Source organism: Salmo salar, chromosome ssa20 (assembly GCF_905237065.1).
Source record: "Salmo salar chromosome ssa20, Ssal_v3.1, whole genome shotgun sequence".
NCBI classification, from domain to species: domain Eukaryota; kingdom Metazoa; phylum Chordata; class Actinopteri; order Salmoniformes; family Salmonidae; genus Salmo; species Salmo salar.
Genome location: NC_059461.1, coordinates 17,693,251 through 17,719,268, shown reverse-complemented (window position 1 = coordinate 17,719,268; position 26,018 = coordinate 17,693,251). Strand labels below are relative to the sequence as shown.

General features: G+C 41.9%; 1 protein-coding gene across 2 annotated transcripts; it reads left to right on the top strand.

The window, feature by feature from the left end:
• Positions 1–132: 132 nt before the first annotated feature.
• On the top strand, positions 133–25,168 carry LOC106580032 (zinc finger protein 462). Of its 2 annotated transcripts, XM_014160591.2 has the most exons (12): positions 133–367; positions 13,941–14,009; positions 14,212–18,688; positions 18,827–20,300; positions 20,443–20,723; positions 20,920–21,038; positions 21,581–21,733; positions 21,995–22,235; positions 22,518–22,654; positions 22,838–23,064; positions 23,632–24,607; positions 24,742–25,168. In XM_014160591.2, the coding sequence occupies exons 2-12, from the start codon at positions 14,000–14,002 to the stop codon at positions 24,867–24,869; spliced, it is 8,223 nt and encodes a 2,740-aa protein (XP_014016066.2). In that variant the 5' UTR covers positions 133–367; positions 13,941–13,999; the 3' UTR covers positions 24,870–25,168. The 2 variants fall into 2 exon arrangements, with proteins under 2 accessions (XP_014016066.2, XP_014016063.2); XM_014160588.2 differs by having other exon boundaries at positions 14,212–20,300.
• Positions 25,169–26,018: the final 850 nt, after the last annotated feature.

Here is a 26,018-nt window from a genome sequence, read left to right as displayed (position 1 = left end):
TCACATGCAAGTCTTAGTTAAAGTGGCTACAATTTATAGGTACAGTGTAAGTTCAGTGAACTTTCTTTGAAAAAATAAATCAGTATGCACGAGGGCCCATCAGATACAGTATGGGATGTGCTTTAGCGGCAATTGCCAGATTTTTTTTTTTTTTGCATTGCACCGCCACCCCGTTTCTTGCTTGACTGCAGAGTTCTTTGTAGTCTCTAGCTACTGGTCATCAGTGTAGCTTGGTCCGCAGACGTAAGAAGACACATGAGGTTGTTGTAGGAGCGGGAAAAAAATGGCGACGAACATCTACGAAGCTAGCTAGCACATTGAGGACTCAAAACATTGTCTGAGGCGCCCCTTTTCTCTGTATAAACGTGTAAGTAGGCTATTCAATCTATTTCGTTAACGTTTTGGTAATTTTTATGCCACGTTTTGTAACGTTAACTATTTGCATGCTAAACAATTTCAGATTTCTATGGTGGATCAAATAGAGAGGGGTTCAGATTCTACGCCCCTTGTTAATTCTTCTTCGACAAGTGACCTAACGTTAGGGCTGGGACGAAAATGTTGTAAACTTTATTGAGTGGTCAAACAGTTAGTCGGATCACCTTAATTTTGTTCACAAGTTTGATTCTAATAACAATGCAGCAAGTGATTTTTGGTAAATCTCTGCAGTGAGTTATCGGAGTTTGCAGTATGTTGTTTTCCAGCCAGCCGCTAATGGTCGCTATTTACTTAACGGATACACTATCGTCTGGAGGACTGTTAAGGCCAGGGTACATATTTTCCAGGACGTTGAAAAATACGTATTTTCCTAATGTTGAAATCAGGCTCATTTTTGGGTTGAATGTAAGTTGAAAGAACTTAATTTATAGTCTATGTTTGGGTCAAATCAAGGCTGGTCCAGACCGTTAAAAAATATGAACCAAACATAGATGTCTATGATTGGTTCAGATTTGGACTGGACCAAAAACGAATGTCTGTGGATGTGGAAATCAAGGCCGGTCCGGACTGCACCAAAAAAAGACGTCCAAAAGGCGTCGGCCCGTGCATACTGGGGTGTAGCCTACCATATCAGCCCACAATAGAATTGTATGAATGCCCATCCATGTGGTAGGCCCACCATTTGTAAAGCAGGCTGTTGCGTTGGCTTTATTAGTCCAGATTCCTGTGACTAATCAGTTTGGCTATTTAAGCTCTGAATATCAGCAACCCATCTTTATCAGGAGTTATCATGACTCTATTTGCAACATGTTTACAGCAGGAAGTGCAGAAGTATTTTATTTTTGCTATGACAGATTGTCCATTTTTGACAAACTTTAAACCACTGATTATGACAATGGGGTGAAACTCCTGGACAGCAGTTGTGATTGTCCATTCCATATTGTCCATTTTACTTTGACCTGGCCTGCTTTTAGAATATTTTTTTTAGGATAGTTTGTTACTATTACTGTTACTAACAAAAACACATTTGTTTTTGTTGGATTTGGCAGCATTTAGGTTAGGCTATTTGGTCAGAGAAACCTGCATGGTTGAAAAAGTGTCCATTAGGGATGCACAATATATCGGTGAACATATCAGAATCAGACGATATTAGCTAAAAATGCCGACATCGGTATCGGCCCGATGTCTAGTTTAACGCTGATGTGAAAAACCAATGTCAAAGCTGACGTGCATACCTATATAACGTAGGTATATGACGTAATGACGCCATGTAAAATTTTGCGCTACACCTGCAACACAGCATTCCTAACCTAGCCCACAATGTCTGCTGTGTGGATCAAGCAGTCAACAAGTTGAGCAGTCATTTGAAAGAGTAACAACATTTCAGCGAGACAACTCAAAGGCAAAATCCATTAACGCCAAGATAATGGAATTCATTGCCCTTGACAATCAACCGTTCTCTGTCGTGGGTGATGTTGGCTTTCGCGACTGGTTGAGCACCGGTACACACTAACGTTACCAAGTGTGCTATTGTTCATATGTTGCCCAACTGGAGTTGCACAGTAATAGCGCCACTGCTATTAGCTTCACGACATACTATGGAACGCCGTTTGGATATTTGCGTGGCAAAAAAGATACATGTCAAATAACACAATTTGACGTGTTAAATAAGCTTTTAATTTGACACGTCAAATAACACAGTTCTATTATAGAATGTTGTGTTCTGAATTTGCACGTGCAAGGCAAGCGCCACCACTACTATCAGTAGCACTGTCAAAGCTGTCCAAAAAAGTCTGCAAGCACCGGCCACGAACGATGTGTTTACAATACTGCTTGGGTAATAAAGCATTATTTGTTCAACCACGACTTCTGGGGTAGCTAGCTAGCTTTAGCTTGGTACCTAGCTAGCGCAAATACAACCAGCCTTAAAAAAAACTATGACCAGTAGAATCTGCAGTCATTTTCACTATTCTTAGCAATGATTTAGGAATCCTTGTGAGTATTTGCTAGGTAGCCACTTGTTGTTCGCCTATTGAAATTGAACTTCAGTTCATTAACCGCTCTAGGGTATGTGGGATGAAATCGTCCCACCTAGTCAACAGCAAGTGGAATCGAGTGGCGCGATATTCAAATTCCTTAAAAATGCTATTACTTCAATTTCTCAAACATATCACTATTTTACACCATTTTAAAGACAAGACGCTCCTTTATCTAACCACATATTCCAATTTCAAAAAGGCTTTACAACGAAAGCAAAACATTAGATTATGTCAGGAGAGTACCCAGCCAGAAATAATCATACACCCATTTTTCAAGCTAGCATATAATGTCACCAAAACCACAGCTAAATGCAGCACTAACCTTTGATGATCTTCATCAGATGACACTCCTAGGTCATTATGTTATACAATACATGCATGTTTTGTTCAATCAAGTTCATATTTATATCAAAAACCAGCTTTTTACATTAGCATGTGCATCACTAGTGTCCATCTCATTACATTGTCATACATTTTATCTCCAGCCTGTAGGCTACAGAAAAGGCCACATACTCTTTCTACCATATCCTATATCTGATACATGATTTATTTGATTGAACATTGGTGGAGCGCCTCAGCGATGCATCTCTCCAACAGCACCCTGTAGAGGCGCACTGGGAATGGACAAGCAAAATATGTTTTTTCACATCCCTAATGTCTCAGATTTATGAAATGGATGGTTGGGTAAAAATAGTTTACTGCAAACATGGTTACATTTTAAAGATATTGTGGCACACCCCTTAAACTCAAAATGCAGAATAATGCCTGGCTGGAAAGGGGATGGGCCTCATAAGCTCATGTAACCCAATAGTGGAAGCTCTGATTTACTGTAGCAAAAATGTGGAATACAAGTAGTCAGTTGTCTGCCCTACATACATAAACAAACAGCATTAGGATGTTTTAATGCATCTTGGAAATGTATACCTGTAAACACAGAGATACAATAGGAAGACATTTTAAACTATGAATATTTATGAATGTAAGCTTTACTTTTTGGTAGCTGATTAATAGAAAACTTTCCAAGTCAAATTTGCTCTCATTCCGTGCTGTATGAGCCTCCCTGACAAAAAAAAATACATACTGTTACATGCACACCACACCGCCCGCGTTGCGTGCACGAGCATAGCGAAATAAGTGTACCCCTACATGTTACTCAATCATAACATCCATAACATCCCTGTCAGACGTCAACGGACATCTGGCAGGGATGCAAACTAGTCACCTTTTGGCAAAATTCGCTGTTTTGAATCCAAAATAGGTGAACTACGTGATTCATGTAGATCCGATGAGAGGGGGGCTTTGGAGCAATACTGGCTGTATCAAGGCTCCAATCCTTCACATGGCAACAGAATGTAGCACGCGACTGAAGAGAGAAGAGACAACCAACTTGCTTACAGCATCAGCATGCGCTCTGGAAAGGCAGCTTGCCAGTTAACCTCTATGGGCTAGGTGGGACGCTTGCGTCCCACCTACGTAACAGCCACTGGCAGCCTGTGGCGCGATTTTCAAAACCTTAAAAATCCTATTACTTCAATTTCTCAAACATATGATTATTTTACAGCTATTTAAAGACAAGACTCTTGTTAATCTAACCACACTGTCCGATTTCAAAAAGGCTTTACAACGAAAGCAAAACATTAGATTGTCAGCAGAGTACCAAGCCAGAAATAATCAGACACCCATTTTTCAAGCCAGCATATAATGTCACCAAAACCCAGAAGACAGCTAAATGCAGCACTCACCTTTGATGATCTTCATCAGATGACAACCCTAGGACATTATGTTATACAATACATGCATGTTTTGTTCAATCAAGTTCATATTTATATCAAAAACCAGCTTTTTACATTAGCATGTGACGTTCAGAACTAGCATACCCCCCGCAAACTTCCGGGGAATTCGCTAACATTTTACTAAATTACTCACGATAAACGTTCACAAAAAGCATAACAATTATTTTAAGAATTATAGATACAGACCTCCTCTATGCACTCGATATGTCCGATTTTAAAATAGCTTTTTGGTGAAAGCACATTTTGCAATATTCTAAGTACATAGCCCAGGCATCACGGGCTCGCTATTTAGACACCCGGCAAGTTTAGCACTCACCATAATCATATTTACTATTATAAAAGTTTGATTACCTTTTGTTGTCTTCGTCAGAATGCACACCCAGGACTGCTACTTCAATAACAAATGTTGGTTTGGTCCAAAATAATCCATCGTTATATCCGGATAGCGGCGTTTTGTTCGTGCGTTCCAGACACTATCCGAAATAGTAAAGAAGTGTCGTGCGCATGGCGCAATTCGTGACAATAAAATTCTAAATATTCCATTACCGTACTTCGAAGCATGTCAACCGCTGTTTAAAATCAATTTTTACGACATTTTTCTCGTAGAAAAGCGATAATATTCCGACAGGGAATCTCCTTTTCGGCAAACAGAGGAAAAAATCCCAAAGGCGGGGGCGGTCGGGTCAAGCGCATAAGCCCAGTGTCCCTTGATCGGCCACTTGAGAAAGGCGATAATGTGTTTCAGCCTGGGGCTGGAATGACGACATTCTGTTTTTTCCCGGGCTCTGAGCGCCTATGGACGACGTGGGAAGTGTCACGTTAGAGCAGAGATCCTTAGTAAATGATAGAGATGGAAAAGAAGTTCAAGAAATGGTCAGACAGGCCACTTCCTGTAAAGGAATCTCTCAGGTTTTGACCTGCCATTTGAGTTCTGTTATACTCACAGACACCATTCAAACAGTTGTAGAAAATTTAGGGTGTTTTCTATCCATATGTAATAAGTATATGCATATTCTAGTTACTGGGTAGGAGTGGTAACCAGATTAAATCGGGTATGTTTTTTATCCAGCCGTGTCAATACTGCCCCCTAGCCCTAACAGGTTAACTTACAGCAGCGCGTCCCCTGAACGAACTTCATGAGCTGTAACTGAAAAACAACTGGCATTTTGGAAAGTTTGAGGTGAGGGAGAAAGTGTGGAGGAACAAGCATTGTTAGCATTGTTAAGAATTTTGCTAGCTGGATCGAATTCTCCGTTAGCTAGCCAGAGAAATGTTGAGCAACATTAGCCAACTTGTCTGTTCAAATTATTGAGTTTATGAAAATTATGGTATACGATTCCTTGCCGTTCCTCAAATTATAATGCTTTGGTTGCTTACTGGACCCTGGCAATCTGTGAAATGTTAACTAGCTGACGAACGAATCTGTTAACTAATGTTTTTCCTTTACAGTATGTGGTTAATTTTCAGAATGAGAGAATTAGGTGGAAATGAGGTGTTGCTTGTTAAACAAGTGTAGCTGGAGCTGGGCCTGGCTTAAGCTGGATGCCACTATAGAGGTGAAAGGAACTCAACACACTTTCCCTCTTTCTCACTTTTTCAATACAGTGGATAAAAAGGGGTATGCCAGGTGTACTCTCTGCCTGAAAGAGATCAATTATGCCAACAAACGGTATCGTGCTCTGCTGGCACATTGTAGAACAGATGTCCACAGGCAGAAAGTGTATAATGTAATAATGTGCAGTGTAGCCCAAAGATATTGATTTTGTTGTGTTGAATTTGACAGTAACACTTGTGGGTTAGTGAGGGGGGATTATAAAATGTTTTATTCAGTGAATGTTATTTTTGCACACATGTAGCCTTGTGCACTTGATCAATGTCAAAAACAGCAAAAATAGAATGCCTGTTTCATTCTATTTCTACTTTAAGATGTTTTTTTCCTAAGTGCAATATTTAGATGTGTGTGGTCACAAGCGTTCTATTATAAAGGCTGTCATGGCTAACTGCAATATTAGTGTAATGTTTTTTCTCAAGAGTGTCATTTGCAGTAAAGTCTAGGCAACAAGTAACATTGGATTGCTTTCTTTAAATGTTTTGCTGTTTGTTGGGTTCACATGAACCACTTTTTATTTAACACACAGAGACTGATCATGTAGATCTTATTCTTTGTTGTTTATTAGTTAACCTGCATTTCCCCCTAGCAGGGATTATTTTTTATTTTTTTGGCATGTTTCTTTACAACAACAAAAAAGTGTCACTTTTTTGGTCTCTCACCAGTTGGCATCCCTGGTCTGCGTAGCCGGGCGCTAAAATAATGCTTGGCTCTATTTTAGATGGTTGAAGCGCTGCAAGTCCCGCCTCTCCCATCTCCTCATTGGTTTTTAGAAGCATATACCCACGGGGGTGATTGAGAGATGAATGAGGTCCACACTCCAGTCCAGTTGGTTGCAGTAATGCACCTTAAAGTTGGTTGCCAACCGCCATATAAAAATCCACAGATGAAGAAGACTGAAGGAGGAGAGATTACTAGAAACCAACTAGGTTTCTCCCTTTTATTTGTGGATTAATTGTAGAGAACACACGATTTTGTGTGACTCAAAATGTGTCGGTATTCTACAAAGATCCAGCAAAAAATAGGACCTTGTACATTTCAAGTAAAATAACAACCCAATGTTTAAATTCCAGGACAAATTAGCTAGCAACAGCAAGCTAGCTAGCTTAATGTCCATTAATGAATGTTACATATGTGTTTCGACTTGTCCCCAAATGTATATAGTTGGTTCAGAATTCATTTTGATATTTCAACCTGCGAGTCCTGATCGCGTCTGGTCGGGATAGACAAACTCAACATGCGGACGCACGCGCGGTGCCGGTTTTTCCAGCATGTTTTAAAAAAATTTTGAGTCTATTGTAACCAGCTTGATTGAAAACAAGTGGGCTCAGGCTTCGGAATTACATTTTTTGGGGGGTCCAAGGTTCCTTGAAGGATTTTGTATCTTTAGGCCCTACTCTTGTAATTAAGTCCGGGGCCACCACAGATTCTCTTTGGGTTCACCATGGATTTAGCCTCAAATCCAATATGGCTGCCATATTACCATTTGAAGGTTAAATCACATGTAGATATGAATTTTGTAGGCTTTTTTCTGAATTGTGTACAACCCTTATGCCCATTCTGAATCCAAAATGGCCAACATTATGATTACACCTTCACCTGCCTATAAGTTGCCCTTGTTTATTTTGTTATTAGTCTTTAACAGAGGCACTGCCATGCCTCTGTTGTGCTTGAATAGCTGAAGCTAAATAGATTTTCAATGTGTGTTCATGTTTAAATCTCATTCACCCACTCTCCGAGGGTGTATCAGGGTACGTATAGCCTCGCCGAGTGCCCAGCATCCGGATGTTCCGGTTTTCAGGGGAAATGGAAAGAGAGCCTGTGACACAACTTCCACTTTTGGATGTTAACAAGGTGACACTCCATCTTAACTCCTCCACATTTACTGGATTGGTTGAACAGTGCAGAAGAGAACCCCCCCGACAGTTTTTTCCCTTCTCGTCAAGACCAGTATGTAAGGGATCTAGTTTCAGGTGTTTCTTTTACGCCTGCTACGTTAGGTTGAGGTGTGTATAATACATTTGTGAAGTACTGTAGGACAAATATACTAAACCAAAATATAAACGCAACATGCAACAATTTCTTAAGATTTTACTGAGTACAGTTCATATAAGGAAATCAGTCAATTGAAATTAATTCACTAATCGATGGATTTCACATGACTGAGAATACAGATATGCATCTGTTGGTCACAGATACCAAAAAAAAAAATGGGCCTCAGGATCTTGTCAAGGTATCTCTTTGGATTCAAATTGCCATCGATAAAATGCAATTGTGTTCGTTGTCCGTAGCTTATGCCTGCCCATACCATAACCCCACTGCCACCATGGGGCACTCCTGTTCACAATGTTGACATCAGCAAACCGCTCGCCCACACGACTCCATACACGTGGTCTGCGGTTGTCGGACCGACTGGACGTACTGCCAAATTCTCTAAAACAATGTTGGAGGCAGGTTATGATAGAGAAATTAAAATGACATTTTCTGGCAACAGCTCTGGTGAACATTCCTGAATGCCAATTGCACTCTCCCTCAAAACTTGAGGGACATCTAAGCCTTCCTAGTGGCTCAGCAGTCTAAGGCACTGCATCGCAGTGCTGAGGCGCCACTACGGTCTCTTGTTCGATCCCAGGCCGTGGCACCGCCGGCCGTGACCAGGAGCCCCATGGGGCGGCACACAATTGGCTCAGCATCATCCGAGTTAGGGGAGACTTAGATGTCTCTTGCTTAAAATCATAGGCCCACCGACTGGGGAGCCAGGCCCAGCCAATCAGAATTAGTTTTTCCCCACAAAAGGGCTTTATTACAGACATAAATAATCCTCAGTTTCATCAGCTGCCTGGCTGATCTCAGACGATCCCTCAGGTGAAGAACCCGGATGTGGAGGCCCTGGGCTGGTCTGCAGTTATGAGGCTGTTCGGACATACTGCCAAATTCTCTAAAACAACGTTGGAGACGGCTTATGATAGAGAAATGAACATTAAATGATCTGTCAACAGCTATAAAGGACATTCCTGCAGTCTGCATGCCAATTGCACACTCCTTCAACTTGCGACATCTGTGGCATTGTCAAATCAAATTATATTTGTCAAACGCTCCAAATACAACAGGTGTAGACTTTACCTTGAAATGCTTACTTACAAGCCCTTAACCAACAATGCAGTTAAGAAAATATTTACTAAATAAAGTAAAGTAAAAAAATGTAATTAAAACTAACACAATAAAATAACAATGAGGGGGGTACCGAGTCAATGTGCAGGGGTACAGGTTAGTCGAGGTAATTTTAACAAGTAGGTAGGGGTAAAGTGACTATGCATAGATAATAAACAGCGAGTAGCAGCGTGGGGGGGAGGTCAATGCAAATAGTCTGGGTGGCCATTTGATTAATTGTTCAGCAGTCTTATAGCTTGGGGGTAGATGCTGTTAAGGAGCCTTTTTGACCAAGACTTGGTGCTCCGGTACCGCTTGCCATGCGGTAGCAGAGAGAACAGTCTATGACTTGGGTGACTGGAGTCTTTGACTGTCAGGTTGGGATGGCAGGAAGCTTGGCCCCAGTGATGTACTGGGCCGTACGCACTACCCTCTGTAGTTGTTTTGTGACAACTGCACATTTTAGAGCTGCCTTTTATTGTCCCCAGCACAAGGTGCACCTGTGTAATGTTCATGCTGCTTAATCAGCTTCTTGATATGCCACACCTGTCAGGTGGATAGATTATCTTGGCAAAGGAGAAATGCTCCCTAACACGGATGTAAACAAATTTGTGCACAATATTTTTGAGAAATACACTTTTTGTGCGTATGGAAAATTCCTGGGATTTTTTAATTCAGTTTATGAAACATGGGACCAACACTTTACATGTTGTGTTTATATTTTTGTTCAGTGTAATATTTCTACTTGTACTTTATATTTTTGTTAAACTGCTTATACACACCACATATTTATTTACATACTGGATTCTTGACATGGCTCATTGTTGTATCTACTGCTGTTCATATCATTCTTTGTATATCTTGTGTAAATTCTTCCCGTTTACAAACTTATAGTTTGCATTTGGATTACTGTTACTGTGCTATTTGGGTTGTTGATTGGACTCTTCCTGACCTTGTTTTTTTTGTACTTTGACATTTTACTGCATTGTTAGGCGCTACTAGCTAGTAACATAAGCATATCGCTGCACAGCAAAGGACATGATCCAGGAAGTAGGCAGGACTTTCATAGCGTATTTAAACTGTGGTTTCCTCCTTTACCAACTTTAAAGCTGGAATCCTTAATGGTGAAACTGCTATGTCTGTTTGCGATATTACAATAACAAAGACGTTACTGCAAATAACGAACACAGTTTTTTTTGTCCTTTGGTCATCTATGCACGTGTGCGCGCGATAGAACAGCATAATGTGTACTGCAAAAAAAATGACCACCTTGCACAACGCTCCTCACCACTGCTTCATCAACGAAACAATAACAGCAGTGGGGATACGGACAGTGGTGCTGTTTCCCTTACTGCAGATTCCATACTCGCAAACTTTTGCATAGACCCAAGGTTTAGACCTTTGGTCTAAAATGGCTGATAGCTTTTCTCAGGTAAACCTGGCAAAATGATCCATTATGCTAAGTACCACCAGCTGAGCAGCATGATTATATCCAATAACAAATCAACCTATTACAGATTTAACACAATATAGCAACCATCCAATCACATTTGTTAAACAGGTCAACTTGTCCACCAGAGGGAGATTCTTAAACCTTCAAGGTTTACTTCCTTGTTCTAACAACTGGAGTGCCGACATTGCGTAATGCAGGTGACCTTACACAAAATCCAAAAGGCACGTTTTCACATATGACCAAATTCCATGTTTTTGCTTACCGTTTCACTTGCATTCATGTGCTTTTAAGAAGGAAACCAAAACATGGATTATACGTTTATATTTGTAGTTACATCGAGGAAGAAGAAAAAAGGGTTGACAATGATGGTCTTGTCAAATGGCTGTATTTTTATCCCTGCTACTATCACTGACTGGTGGTGCAGTCCACAAAGTATGCTTTAAAGGGATAATACTGCTAGATTCTGGCGTTTTGTTTTATTTACCCAGAGTCCGATGAACTCATGGATACCATTTTTATGTCTCCGCGTGCAGTATGAAGGAAGTTAGCGGTAGTTTCGCAAGCCAGTGCTAACTAGCGCAATGACTGCAAGTCTACAGGTACGGTTTACCTTTTTAAAGGCGGAAACTGACGCCATTGCAGTCTGAATGCAGCATGTTTAATGTAGCAGCTCGGCGATTGATTTTATTTTTATTTGCCCTTTATTTAACTAGGCAAATCAGTTAAGAACATCTTATTTACAATGATAGCCTAGGAACAGTGGATTAACTGCCTTGTTCAGGGGTAGAACGACAGATTTTTACCTTGTCAGCTCGGGGATTCGATCCAGCAACCTTTCGGTTACTGGCCCAACGCTCTAACCACTAGGTGTGCGAGCTGATGTACAATGTGCGTCCAGACGATAGGGGATCTGTCAAAAGACGGGTAAATAGCGACCACTAGTGACTGTCCAGGCTGGTTGTTATGAGGGGTGATCCAATGGTGTAGCTATGTACAGTGCCTTCGGAAAGTATTCATACCCTTTGACTTATTCCACATTCAAAATGGATGAAATAGATTTTTTTTTTTTTCCCATCTACACACACACCCCATAATGACAAAGGGAAAACATGCATTTAGAAATTGTTGCAAATCTTTTGAAAATTAAATGCAGAAATATCTAATTCACGCAAGTATTCACACCCCAGATTCAATACTTTGTAGAAGTACCTTTGGCAGTGATTACAACTTTGAGTCGTCTTAGGTATGTCTATCAACTTTGCACATCTAGATTTGGGGATTTTCTCCCATACTTCCTTGCAGATTTTCTCAAGCACTGTTAAGTTAGATGGTGAGCGGCTGTGAACAGTCTTTCCACAGATTTTCGATGGGTTTCAAGTCTGGGCTTTGGCTGGGACACTCAAGGACTCACATTCTTGTTCTGAAGCCATTCCAGCATTGCTTTGGCTGTATGCTTGGGGTCATTGTCCTGTTGGAGCGTTGATCTTCACCCCAGTCTAAGGATGTGTGTGCTCTCAAGCAGGTTCTCATCAAGGATTTGCCTGTATTTGGCTCCATTCATTGTTCCCTCTATCCTTACCAGTCTCCCAGTGCCTGCCTCTGAAAAGCATCACCATAGCATGATGCTACCTCCACCATGCTTCAAGGTAGGGATGAAGAGCTGTGCATGATTTTCTCCAGACATAGTGCTTTGCATTCAGGCCAAAGAGTTCAATTTGTCTCAGACCATGGAATCTTTTGCGTGCATTTTTTGCAAAACTCCAGGCGTGCTGTCATGTGCTTCCGTCTGGCCACTATCCCATGAAGCCCAGATTGTTTAAGTGCTTTTCCTTCTGGCAGGTTCTCGCATCTCAGTCAAGGAACGCTGTAGTTCTGTCAGAATGGTCATGGGCCCTTCTTGCCCGGTTGCTCAATTTATTCGGATGGCCAGCTCTAGGAGGCTTCGGGACAAATCTCTGAATGTCCTTGAGTTGCTCAGCCAGAGCCCGGATTTGAACCTAATCGAACATCTATGGAGAGACCTGAAAATAGCTGTGCAGCGACGCTCCCCATCCAATCTGACAGAGCTTGAGAGGATCTGCAGAGAAGAATGGGATAAACTCCCCAAATACAGGTGTGCCAAGCTTGTAGCATCATACCCAAGAAGACTCGAGTCTGTAATCTCTGCCAAAGGTGCTTCAACAAAGTACTGAGTGAAGAGGGCACGACAAAGCCTTTTCCCCCCTCAGGAGACTGAAAAGATTTGGCATGGGTCCCCAGATCCTCAAAAGGTTCAAGAGCTGCACCATCGAGAGCATCCTGACTGGTTGCATCACCGCCTGGTATGGCAACTGCTCGCAATCTGACCGTAAGGCGCTACAGAGGGTAGTGCGAACGGCCCAGTACATCACTGGAGCCAAGCTTCCTGCCATCCAGGACCTATGTAATAGGCGGTGTCAGAGGAAAGCCCAGAAAATTGTCAGAGACTCCAGTCACCCAAGTTATAGACTGTTTTCTCTGCTACCGCACGGCAAGCGGTACCAGTTCGCCAAGTCTAGGACCAAAAGGCTCCTCAACAGCTTCTACCCCCAAGCCATTAGACTGCTGAACAATTCAATTTACATTGACCCCCCCCCCCCCCCTTTTACACTGTTGCTTCTCGCTGTGTGTTTGTTCGCCCCCACCTACATGTACAGATAACCTCAACTAGCCTGTACCCCTGCACACTGACTCGGTACCGGTGCCCCCTGTATATAGCCTTGTTATTCTTATTGTGTTACTTTTTATTTTAGCCTACTTGGTAAATATTTTCTTCTTGAACTGCACTGTTGATTAAGGGCTTGTAAGTAAGCATTTCACGGTAAAGTCTACACTTGTTGTATTCAGCGCAAGTGGCAAATAAAGTTTGATTTGAGTAAAGGTCCTGAATACGTATGTAAATGTTACATTTCACCCTTTAAATTTTTTAAAGTAAATTTGCTAACATTTTAAATAACCTGTTTTTGCTTTGTCATGATTGGGTCTTCTGTGTAGCTTGATGAGCGATTATTTTTTTTTTTTTTTTTTTTTTAAAATTTATTATTATTATTTTTTTTTATTATTATAATTTTTTTCTTTTTAATTTTTTTTTTAATCCTGTACGTGAGATTATTATAGATGAGTGAGATTATTTTTATTTGTCAAACAGCAGCCAAACATTTTATCATGTCACCAGAATAAGACCCTCAATATTAATTGGAAAGGAGCATCAAGCTCATCATAGTGCACTTTCATCTAAATGTATTTAATCTGTAGCCTAATAAACTGCATGTTTTCCCGAGTCGTAGTGGGAGGACCACACAAAAAGTTTACTTCAATATGATGATTATTATATCAATATTTGCGCATAAAGGTGTTTCCAGCACCATTTCTCACGTAATTCATTTTAAAATGTTTGGATTGAAACCTGGTTACTGTCATTAAATTATTATGCTGCCCAACAGGTTTCTCTCCTGTTTGTCAGTGAATTTCTTGGATCAAGAATCTCACAGAGCCAGGGGAGATGGAGGAAGGTATGATTTGTTCTTATACCATAATATAAGTTGTATACAGGAGAATGGTGAACTTTATCACCTGACGTTTTTAACTGCTTAGTTGGTCTGGAAATGCTTAGGTGCATGGCACATTTAGTCACTAATATCTGATGATACACATTTTTATTCTGCAGTTGTATAGTATTTTCATTCATTATTAAGATATTTTATACTCCCACAGATTCCGGGCACCTCGACAAGTCTGACCAAATGACCCAAGGTCAACCAGGCTCTCAACAATCCGTGTCTCCAAGTCAGTCATTCCAGTGTAACCATTGTGTCCTCCTCTTCAAATCAAAGTATTTCCTCCTTGAACACATGAAGAAGGTGCATGGCGTTGATGTGGATCCTTCACAAAGTGAAGGGAGTTCTACTCCCTCCGAGAGTTCCACACCACCTCACAGTAGCACTCACTACAACAGTTCAAAAAAGGTTTTCTCTTGCCGGCATTGTGTGTTTATGTCTTCCAGTTGGACAGTTATTATCAAACATGAAAAAACATACCACAAGGTGCCGGTAAGGGGTCCTGGTAAGGGCGGGACCTTGAAAACACAGAAACGGTATTTGAGGGGCAAGCGTCTCAATGCCAAAGTGTCACTGCCAGGTAAGAAGAATCACAAAAATGTGTCAGCACGCCAACTCAAAAAAGGGGCCGTGGGGAGAGTGAATTCCAAGTCTACCTTAAAAACCATAAACATTCCTAGCTCTAGTTTATTGTTGAAGAACCTGCAAACTCAAGTGGGATCCTCAGGAAATTGTTCTAAATTCAGAGTCGCACCTGGAAGTTCAGCGCATGAATCATCTTTAAATTCCTTGCAACTGAAGATGTCCACCCTCCCAAGGCCATCACGTGCGCGTGATGTGACCGTCATGTCAGATGCGCCTTTCCATAGCTATGACCAAGACAATGGTAAAGGTGTTTCTAAAGTAACTGACGAGAGATTTAATTCAGAAAGTGAACAGATGGGCTCTCACTGCTGCTCGCTCTGCAACTTCTCTGCGACTTGGTTGGAAGATCTTCACACTCACCAGCGAAGTAAGCACAGTTACCTTTTTTACAGCATGGGGTCAAGTCTGCTGGACAAAACGGTGACAGAACAGCGGAATCTCAAACCTGAAACGTATAATGGAATGTCACTGACAGAGCCATTAGCTAAAACCACCAAGAAGAGAACGCATGATGACACCCGTTTAAGTCCTGCAAAGAAAAATATCAAAACAAGCCCCGAAAGTACAGTCATCCAAAGTAAGCTATCAGGGGGCACTGCTTTCACCTTTGAGGTTAGCGAGGATGAAGAGGAGGGAAATGCCTGGGGAACTGAACTAGATGCCTCAGGAAATGAAATGGAAGATCAGTTGGCAAATGGAGAAAGCGGGGACAACCCCAAAAAACTTTATCGTTGCAAACACTGTGACTACAGTCACAAGTCATCTCGTAGTGTGAGCACCCATTACCAGAGAATGCACCCTTACATCAGGTATGACTTTCAGTACATCATGAATCCAGATGATTGGACTGCCACCTTCCGTTGCTTGGAGTGTCCTGTTGATTTTGCCGCCCCTGATGACCTTAAGCAGCACTATAGGGATCATCACCCAGAAGCTCCAAATGTGTTCATGATGCGATCAGATCAACTTGATTTGGTGTACAAGTGCTTTGCCTGCCCATTCACCATTTCTAATGGCAAGTACTTGAAACCCCATTACAAAAACAAGCATCCAAAACTGAAAATGACCAATCCCTTAATGTACTGCAGTTTTACTACCAAACCCTCTGAACATGAACCCTCTAAATCACAATATTTAGGGCAAACCTCCAGCCTAAGGAATGCAGAGGATGTCTCTCCTGAGAGGTCTCCGACCCCACATAAAGAAACTGTTGATATCACCCATACACCCTCAAAAGCATGTTCTGCTTCCATGGGAGTGGATGTGGAACTATACCACTGCAAACATTGTGTATTCAGCAATAAGTCAGTGGTTGTCATGCTTGTCCACTACCAAAAAAGACATCCGAAGGCAGGATTGACAATTGACAGCATAAAACAAGCATCTCTTGCCACTTCCAGGAAACCTAAGGATGAAACACAGGTGTCTTCTGAAAATATGGTTTTGGAGCCATTCAAACTCCCAGAAGTTAAGGCCCCCAACATTTCCCTCTCCAGACCAGATGTTGCACAGGAAGATGCAGAGAACATGTTTTTCTGCCAGCATTGCAACTATGGCAACCTCACAGTGAGGGGGGTGTTGAATCACCAAAGGTCAAGACACCGTGATCTCAAGGCTTCTGTTGAGCAGATACACCTCCATACTGCTGAGGTTCGTAGTCAATGTAAAACATCACAGGGCATCGTAATAGTCTCACCTAGCACTCCCCTCCAAAATGATGTTGCACAGGAAGACGTTTTAAAGCCATTCAAACTTCCAGAAGTTAAGTCTCCGAACACATCCCCTCCCATATCCAATGCTTCACAGGCAGATGTTGAGAGTCCATATTTCTGCCAGTTTTGTGACTATTGCAACCCCACAGTGAGAGGCATTATGAATCATCAGAAGTTAAAACACAGTACTCGTAAGTCAACTGCTGAAAGTATAATCAAACATACTGCTGTGATTCGTAGCAGCTCCAATGTGAGAGGGGTTTTGAATCATCAGATGTCGTCTCATAGTCATCTCAAGGTGACTGCTGATAATGTCGTCAAACATACTGCTGAGGTTCATGGTCAATGTGAAAAGCCTCAGTTTACTGGATTTGACTCATCTAACTCCTCTTTAAAATCCACTGATGAGAATGAGGTAGCTGACTTGTTTTTTTGCCAGTACTGCAACTATGGCAACCCCAGTGTTGCAGGGGTTTTGAATCATCAGAAATTAAGACATCGCTATCTTCAGATTTCCACTAATCAGATTCTTCAATATACATCTGAGCTTCGTAGTCAGAAATCTACATCTCAGTCTGCTGGATTTGGGGCCCCTAACTCCTCTCTCCTCAGATCTGATGTTGGGAATGAGGCAGGTAACTTGTTTTTCTGCCAGTTTTGCAACTATGGAGATCCCTCAATGAGCGGGATTTTTAATCATCAGAAGAGAAGACACGGTGAACTCAAAACAACTCCTGATGACATCTTCAGGCATACTGCTGAGGTTCGAGGGCAAATGAAAACATCAGAAGAGTCTAAAAGAGTCAACTCAACGAACTCTTCTCACATCTTACCTCTTCCTCTTGTGACAGAAGAGGCTGTGTTATTCTGTCAGCTTTGCAACTATAGCAATCCAACCATGAGTGGGGTTATGGATCATCAAAGGAAAAGACACCCTGATCTTAAGGCAACTCATAAACAAATCCTTGAATATACTGCTGCTATGATTTTGGCCCAATCTGGCAAATCACCTCACTCATCATTCTTAACGTCTGAGGTTTTCCAAGAAGAATTAGAGAAGTTCTTCTGCCAGTATTGTGACTATAGCAATTCTACAGTAAGGGGGATTTTGAATCATCAAAATAAAATGCATGGTGATCTTGACACAAACGCTGCGCAGATCTTAAGGCATACTGTTGTGGTTCAAGGGCAAACCAAACAATCTCAGTCAAAAGCAGTCCACTCACCCAACTCTCCTCACATCTTGTCTCGTCCTCTTTTGAAGGACGAGGTTGTAGACATGTTTTTCTGTCAGCTTTGCAACTATAGCAATCCAACAGTGATAGGGGTTTTGAATCATCAAAGGAAAAGACACCTTGATATGAAACTAACTGCTAAGCAAATCCTTGAATATACTGCTACGGTTATGGGCAAATCCCAGCCAGTACGAGAAGACACCCTTAACTCATCCCAAGAAGAAGAGGGGAAGTTGTTTTACTGCCAGCATTGTGACTATGACAATCCCACAGTTAGGGGGGTTTTGAATCATCAGAAATTAAGACATAGTGATCTGCCGGCTACTGCGGATCAAGTTGTCCGGTATACTACCATTGTTCGTAGCCCCCCCAAAAAATTAATAACCCAACAACCTAAAAAGTCCTCCGTGAAAGTTTCACAATCTCGCACGCAGAAAGCTGCACCGCTCAGGTCCTTAAAATGCCGCAAATGCGCTTATATAACTCCCCATATATATCTTTTGAAAAGGCATCTGAGGAATAACCACCAAGAGAAAGCCCCAATCACAACGATTATGCGTTGGGCTTACCAAGATGGCCATTTACAAGCAGGTTATCATTGCGAGTGGTGTGTTTGTTCACACACTGAAGCGAAGGGACTCCTCCGGCACTACCGTCAACGTCATCCAGATAAAAATACGGGACTTGAGTCCATCATCCTGAGGTTACATGTTGGCCCTAAGACTCGATCTAAAACAATTAAGCCTAACACAGAGCGCAATGTTAAACATGAAAATATTACCCTCAGGTTTGGGGAAGTACCGAAGACCTCCCCATCTTTTAATTCCGGAGAAGGTGACACAAAAGTCTATCCATGCCGAGCATGTTCTTTTAAGGCTACTTCAATGGGGGGTATTGGCAGCCACTACCGTGTAGTTCATCCATGGTCTGTCAAGGAAGATGGATCTGTGTTAGATGTCATTAGTAGTAGGCAGACCCAAGAGCCAGGGGTCCATGAAGAGCAAGCTGTTCACGAAACCTCGAGGTCAAGCGAGACACATATGTGCCCTGTCTGTTCCGGAGAGTTCAACACCCTCCATGGTATGTTTACTCATTGTGGAAAGAAACATCCAGAATATGATATGAAGGTCCATGAACAGCCTGATGTTCATGAAACCTCAAAGCCAAGCCAGCGATGTAGGTGCCCTGTCTGTTCCGGAGAGTTCAACACCCTCCATGGTATGTTTACTCATTGTGGAAAGAAACATCCAGAATATGATATGAAGGTCCATGAACAGCCTGATGTTCATGAAACCTCAAAGCCAAGCCAGCGATGTAGGTGCCCTGTCTGTTCCGGAGAGTTCAACACCCTCCATGGTATGTTAACTCATTGTGGAAAGAAACATCCGGAATATGATCCATCAACTTGTGAAAAGGAACCTGAATCTAGTACAGGTGATGGGACTCTGGTATTCAAGTGTTCAATCTGTCCATATGTGAACTCTCGCTCTCATGGTGTTCTAACTCACTGCCAGATGAGGCATCCAGCCACCAAAGCCAGAACTGAGAGACTTGAACAAGAAATTGTACACTTCAGTGACCCAGATGAATGTGTGAAAGTCCGATCGGGTAAGAGGATAGGATTGGCAGGCTTCCAGTGCAATATGTGTCCAGTCATCCATGCAAAATTCAAGAAGTTGAAAGCTCACTATGAGATGGATCACAAACGATCTGCCTCCAATATGTTCAAACCGGCCTTGAAACAATCCGCTGCCATTAAAAAACAGCTGCTCTCCAAATATAGAGGCTCCCAGACCTCAATTGCCCAAGCTGCCATTTTAAAAAATAGGAAAACCGTCATAGTCAAGTGCCACCTTTGCAAGTACTTTTGCACCACTAAAAAGGGTCTTGCCCGCCATCTTCGCATTAACCACAGTACAGTGGCTCCAATTGAGGACAAAGAGTTTTCCTACAAGTGTGCACTGTGCTCGTATACGACTTTGATTTGTAAGTACCTTGCAGCCCACTATAGGAGGCAACATGACAATGCCGCTTTCAACAACCACTTTATTCCAGCATTCAGACCTCACCGCATTCCTCCAACCTCACCACACCATAAGGCTTCTTTGAGTCAGGAAACCAAATCACCTGGTGAGAAGAGAAACTGTTCTCTCTGTTTTTTCCAATGCCTTAGTGAAAAAGGCATGGTCTCCCATTATGTGATTTGCCATCCAGGAGTCTCTCACAGCATGCACAAATCTAGCGAACTCCGACCGATTAACACACTGCACTCTCCCCCCAAGCCGAGAAATCGCCAAAGGCAACAGAAACCTGTCTGCAAGTTATTTGATCCACAATGTGAGAAAGGCAGTGCATTGCGTCCAGTTGAATGCAAGAAATGTGTGAAATTATTCTTCAATTCAAATCTCCTGCTAAGTATCCACTACACCAATTTCCACAACGAAGATTTCAAACGGGACTTCACTATACTTTCAAAGACTTCAGAGATTGGCACAGAGTTCTACAGATGTGGATACTGTAACCTCCAAATCCAGGGCAGTGCGGACCTCGGCTCCCATCTCGACCATCATAATGAAGAGTTTCAGACGCTGGAAAATGGACAGAAGAGGAAACAACACCTTAGTGAGCCACCAATAAAGACCAAGTCTGTTACGGTAAGGGGCACATAATGCAGTAAACTGCAAACCTATGGGCTTGTGATTGTTTGACAGATGGTAGTACTGTACAACATTGGAAAAATACATCTGTGTTTTCCCATATGTGATTCTCAACCATAATCATTTCTTTGTCTTTCAGCATGAAAGACAAGAACTGCCCGATGTTCTGACGGCAGTGGAATCGGACAGTCATTGGATTGTGACAAAGGTGGAATCTGTTGCAACAGGGATGGATCCAATGGGGTCCCCTTCCCCTGTCCCGTCGACAACAGAACCAGAGGGGGGGTCAGCAGGAGAGGAGTGCAAGCACTGCGGGCGAACTTTCATGTCTTTGAAAGGTTTACGCTCACACGAGCGGAGCCATGCAGCTACGGCAGCGCTCAAACGGCTGGACAACGTACCACATCAACAGAAGCAGATGTAAGAGGAAATATATTGTATATTTACATCAGAGGAGAGTATTGATAGTATGTGATAGAATCAATCTTGTAATGTTACTTTCTTAGGTACCACAATACAACATTCTTTCTTGTTTCTATATAACCATAAAGATTTGCTTAAACATCTGAATAAATCAATTAGTGAAATGACTGCTTGTCTGCAAATGTCTCCTCAGGTTTGACCGCCATATTAGACATCGCCCCGGGACCATCAAACCCTTCCATTGTGGGCTCTGTCGGTACAGAACTACCATCTTGAGCCTCTTGAAGAACCACCTGCTCAAAGTACATGGTGGTGAGGCAGCCTTACTAATATAGCACACTGTCACTAGCCGGCTACCACCCGGTTACTCAACCCTGCACCTTAGAGGCTGCTGCCCCATATACATAGACATGGAATCACTGTCCACTTTAATAATGTAACACAAGTCACTTTAATAATGTTTACATACTCCTTTACTCATCTCATATGTATATACTGTATTCTATTCTACTGTATTTAGTCAATGCCACTCCGACATTGCTCGTCCTAATATTTATGTATTTCTTAATTCCATTGTTTTACTTTTAGATTTGTGTATTGTTAGATACTACTGCACCGTTGGAGCTAGGAACACAAGCATTTCACTACACCCGCAATAACATCTGCTAAATATGTGTATGTGACCAATACAATTTGATTTGATTTGTCATGGCACCACATTTTAAAGATAACAAAAATATCTGTCTGATAATTTGGCAGAATTTGATACTGTATAAAATGTAAATTGAAATGGCAAAAGCTGTGGAAAACATTTTAAAACCTGTTTCCTTTTTTAATCTGTCTTGCTGGAGTAGCTGAGTACCCATCTAAGAACCTTCCTTCCTCCGTGACCGGTAGCCAGGACAAGGAACACACCCTGAGGGCCAATGAAGAGGCCCCTAACCTGCCAGAACCTCAGGAAGGCAATCACATGTCTGATGATTCTGAGGAAACAGACCTCACTGAAAGCAAGTGCTCCCCTTTACATTCATTATTTGAATTTTAATGATTAAACTTCATGATTTAGAACCTTTCCTATAAATGATCAAATGTGTTGTGCAGCATACAGACAAGACAATTCAATATTTTTGAAAAACGATTAGCGTATTGACCCCTCAAGTATTTTGTCATTAGCATACCTCCCCTACCTTTTCTTTAAATCAGAGAAGGCTTCTGCTGAGTGACTGAATATAATGTGGTACTAATATCCAGTGTACTTTCCATTACAGAACCAGTGTACTTGGAGCCCCCAGATGTCCAGCGGCAGCTCAACCACTACAGGCAGGTGGCTCAGGCCTCCAGACATCCAGCCCAACAGGCCACCGCGACCACTCAAGATGCCTTATTCGTCTGTGAGTTTTGTATCTACACCTCAACACACATCAAGAGTATGCGCCGGCACTACATAAATCGGCACAATGGGAAAAGGCTGGTGAGGTGCAAGGACTGCTCCTTTTTCACGGGCTTCAGGTAATATATTATTTTCAATGGTAGAATCTGCTCAAATGCCAATGCTTGACTTTGCTGGGTCATAGTTGGGGCTTTAGTATACATATTCCTGCTATGGATATCTAAGAATGTAGAAACTAATTGAAGTGATTGAACAAGTAGCACCTGTGACGAGAAGTGTTGCTAAATGAACTCCCTCTTTAAATGATCACTTCTTGGTCATAAGTTTTTCTAACTATTAAGCCTCAATATGCTGTATTGCCAAATGAGTGTAACACGTTTTTCTCTGAATGCTTACATTAGGAAGAAGTTGGATATGCACATAGAGACGGCACATGCCAGTAGCGCAACAGAAGCTCCTAAGGACCTACGCTGCCCTCTCTGTCTTTACCACACCAAAAACAAAAACTGCATGATCGACCACATCCTCCTCCATCGTGGTAGGTATTTTTGTGGTATTAATACAATAAATTACATTATGACTATACAAATTATGCTTTCTACATCCATGACACTCACTAGACACTTAATCTGTCTGTCTACCGTTTATTCTGTCAGATACTCATCAGTATCATACCCGACTCTATGCTGCTGATCCTGGTTTTTATTATATGTTACAACAGAGGAGCCGGTGGCCCCGATAGAGGTGCGTCGTCCAAGGCTATCGCGATATCTCCAAGGCCTCGTGTTCCGCTGCCACAAGTGCACCTTCACCAGTTCCAGTGACGAGAAGCTGCATCTGCACATGCTCATTAAGCACGACGATATCAAGCCGTACAAATGCAGACTGTGCTACTTTGACTTCACACAGCTGAGCGAGTTGGAGGCACACCTATGCGATAAGCACCAGGTTAGTGTTCTACCCTTAAGATCTGAGAGGACTGCATAGGTGTAAGCAATATGGTTGTGTATCCACTTGTTTTTTTGTTTAACTAGGCAGGTCAGTTAAGAACAAATTCTTATTTACAATGACGGCCAAACCCGTACGATGCTGGGCCAATTGTGCGCCGCCCTATGGGACTCCCAATCACGGCTGGGTGTGATACAGCCGGGACTCGAACCAGGGACTGTAGTGACACCTCTTGCACTGAGATGCAGTGCCTTAGACCGCTGCGCAACCTTTCCTCTGAAAGACTGGGGGGATTTATTTTGTACTGCTTACACCTGCACTCCCATCAGAGCTGCACAGTACCTTTGTGATCAGGGTTGTTTCTGGAAGAGCCTGTGTCTCTACACATGGACAGTGGTTATGTTGACAAATAGCCAATCAAAGGTCACAACTAGTAGTATTCTTACACAATGTTTTGTTAATGCTAATTCTGAAAGTCTCTTCTATAGTCAACTCTTCTCTGTTGAGTCATTTGTCCTTCTATATCTGATGTAAATGTCTTCAGACTTGTGTTGTTCTCTCTTGTAGGTCGTGAGGAACCATGAGCTGGTGGGACAGGTCCATCTGGAGGAACTGGAGACCCGACTGGGCAGAGTCAACCGAGAAAAGGAAATGAAATGTGACCAGGAATTAGGAAATGAAGAAGACAAAGAAGAAATAAATAAACATGGTGAGAAACAAGGGCTGGAGGAAGAGGAAGAGAATGCTGACAAGCTAAGAAACAAAGAGAAGGAAGAAACCAACCACAGATATAGTGAGAAGCAGCAGGTGCTGGAGGAGGGAGAGAACATAGAGAAGCTAGGAAAAGAAGAAGAGAAAGACCAGGAAGAAACTAACAGAAGACTTAAAGAAACTCAAGGGCTTAAAGAAGGGGATACCGTTGAGGAAAAAAGGTTGGAGAAAAAAGGGGAGAACATTGCCCCCAAGAAATATGAATTTCAAGGATATGAGAACAAAGGGAACGTAGAAGAAAAATCCATGGACTGTGAAGAGAACCAAGGGCAACAAGATGAGGTGAACAAAGATGGAGATAATGAGGTGTCAGAGAACAGTGCCCAAAGCAGTGAATTCTATGAGAGCCATGATTTTAGTTATGAGGAGAACAAGGAGGAACAATATGAAGAATGCCATGGGGAACTCGAGCATGAGGATAAGGAGATGGTAGAGGAACAATTTATGGACTTTGAGGAAGAGAACCGAGAACCTGGAGAGATGGACATAGGAGAACAAAACGACCAATATCATGAGATGCCAGTGCTTAAAAATGAAGCCTGCAACTATCATGAAATGCCAGTACTTGAAAATGAAGAGGGCAAAGAGGAAACACACAGGAATCCTAGTGAGAAACAGGAACATGAGGAGGTGGTGGTGAAGAATGACAGTCTGAAACCTGAGTGCAATACGAAACAGGAGCAAGGGTCTGTAGAGGACCAAAAGTCTGAAGAAAACCCCATGAGTGACGATAAGCAAGATCATGAAAATGGCAACACATCTGCACCAAAAGGTATGTACATTTTCACATGATGAAACTATTGATATCCAATTGATGAAACTGTTTCTGCTTCCCTGTCAGATGTTTAACTCTGCTACTTATTCTATTATCATTCCTATTCTATGCCTCCACTACCCTGAGTATAGATGCCTCCGCTACCCTGAGGATAATTCCATCGACCAGAAATGAAAATGCGCTTTCTTGCAAGCTCTGTGGCCGAACTCTCATGAACAGCACTGACCTGGAACGACATGTGATGCGCCATGGCTTGTAACTCAGTGTGTCGGTGCAACTGATAAGGATGTACTGACTTTGAGGGTGTTGCTGCTGAGAAATGCTGATTTTAACAGCAAGGAGATTATGTGAATTTCAATTGAAACTGTTGCATATGATTTCCACCTGTAACTAGTCTTGACTGAGGAGACACTGCAACTATTGTTGTAGGACAAAAGGACACAGTCTTATCCCAGAATGACAGCTGTTCACATTTCCAACGAATTAGTTTTGGTGCTTTCTTAATATTTTCATCCTGTTGTCTTTTTAACATTTTTGTAATAAATGACTATCCTAGAACTATTGTTTTATAGATATTTCATTTGTGAAAACACTTCCTTGTTTTAAGGATATTAGCTGTTCCTGAACTGTTCCTGAGGACGAAGTAATGAAAAAATCCTAGTCTCATCTAGAGAAAGAAGTGTTTTTTTTTGTAAATACAATGATTTTTTAAATGATTGACACGCCTGTTAAGGATTAGGCAAAATTTGTATAAAATAAATAATTCAAATACTGAGCAATATTGTATGCTAAAAAAAAGGGGAAATGTATATTTTGATACAGTACAATTGCTCAGAAACAAGTCAATATTTTTTTCTCTCAAAGGTAGGGGTCAAAATTGACCAGTGGAAGCAAAATAGCCCGCCCCATAACAGCAATGATATACCACCATATTTTACAGTAGGTATGGGGTTATTTTCTGCTCATGTATTCTCATCGGACCAAACCACCGGTTCCAATCTAAGTGACAATGTTGTTTAGCAAACTCCAGGCGTTTACATTTGTTGGATGACATGAAAATGGAGCTCTTTGACCACAAACCCCAGTGGTGGGTTTGGTGTCCAATTAGAATGCATGAGCAGAAAATAACCCTATACCTACTGTAAAATATGGAGGTGGATCTTTGATGTTATGGGGTTATTTTGCTTCCGCTGGTCCTGGGGCCCATGTTAAGGTCAACGGCATCATGAACTTTAACCAGTACCAGGATTGCCTCTGCCAAAAACCTGGTTGCCTCTGCTAGGAGGCTGAAACTTGGCCACGTGGATCGTCCAGCAAGACAATAATTACAAGCACACATCAAAATCCACATTTTACAATGGCCATCTGTGTCCGGACTTGAAACCCATTGAAAACCTGTGGTTTGAAT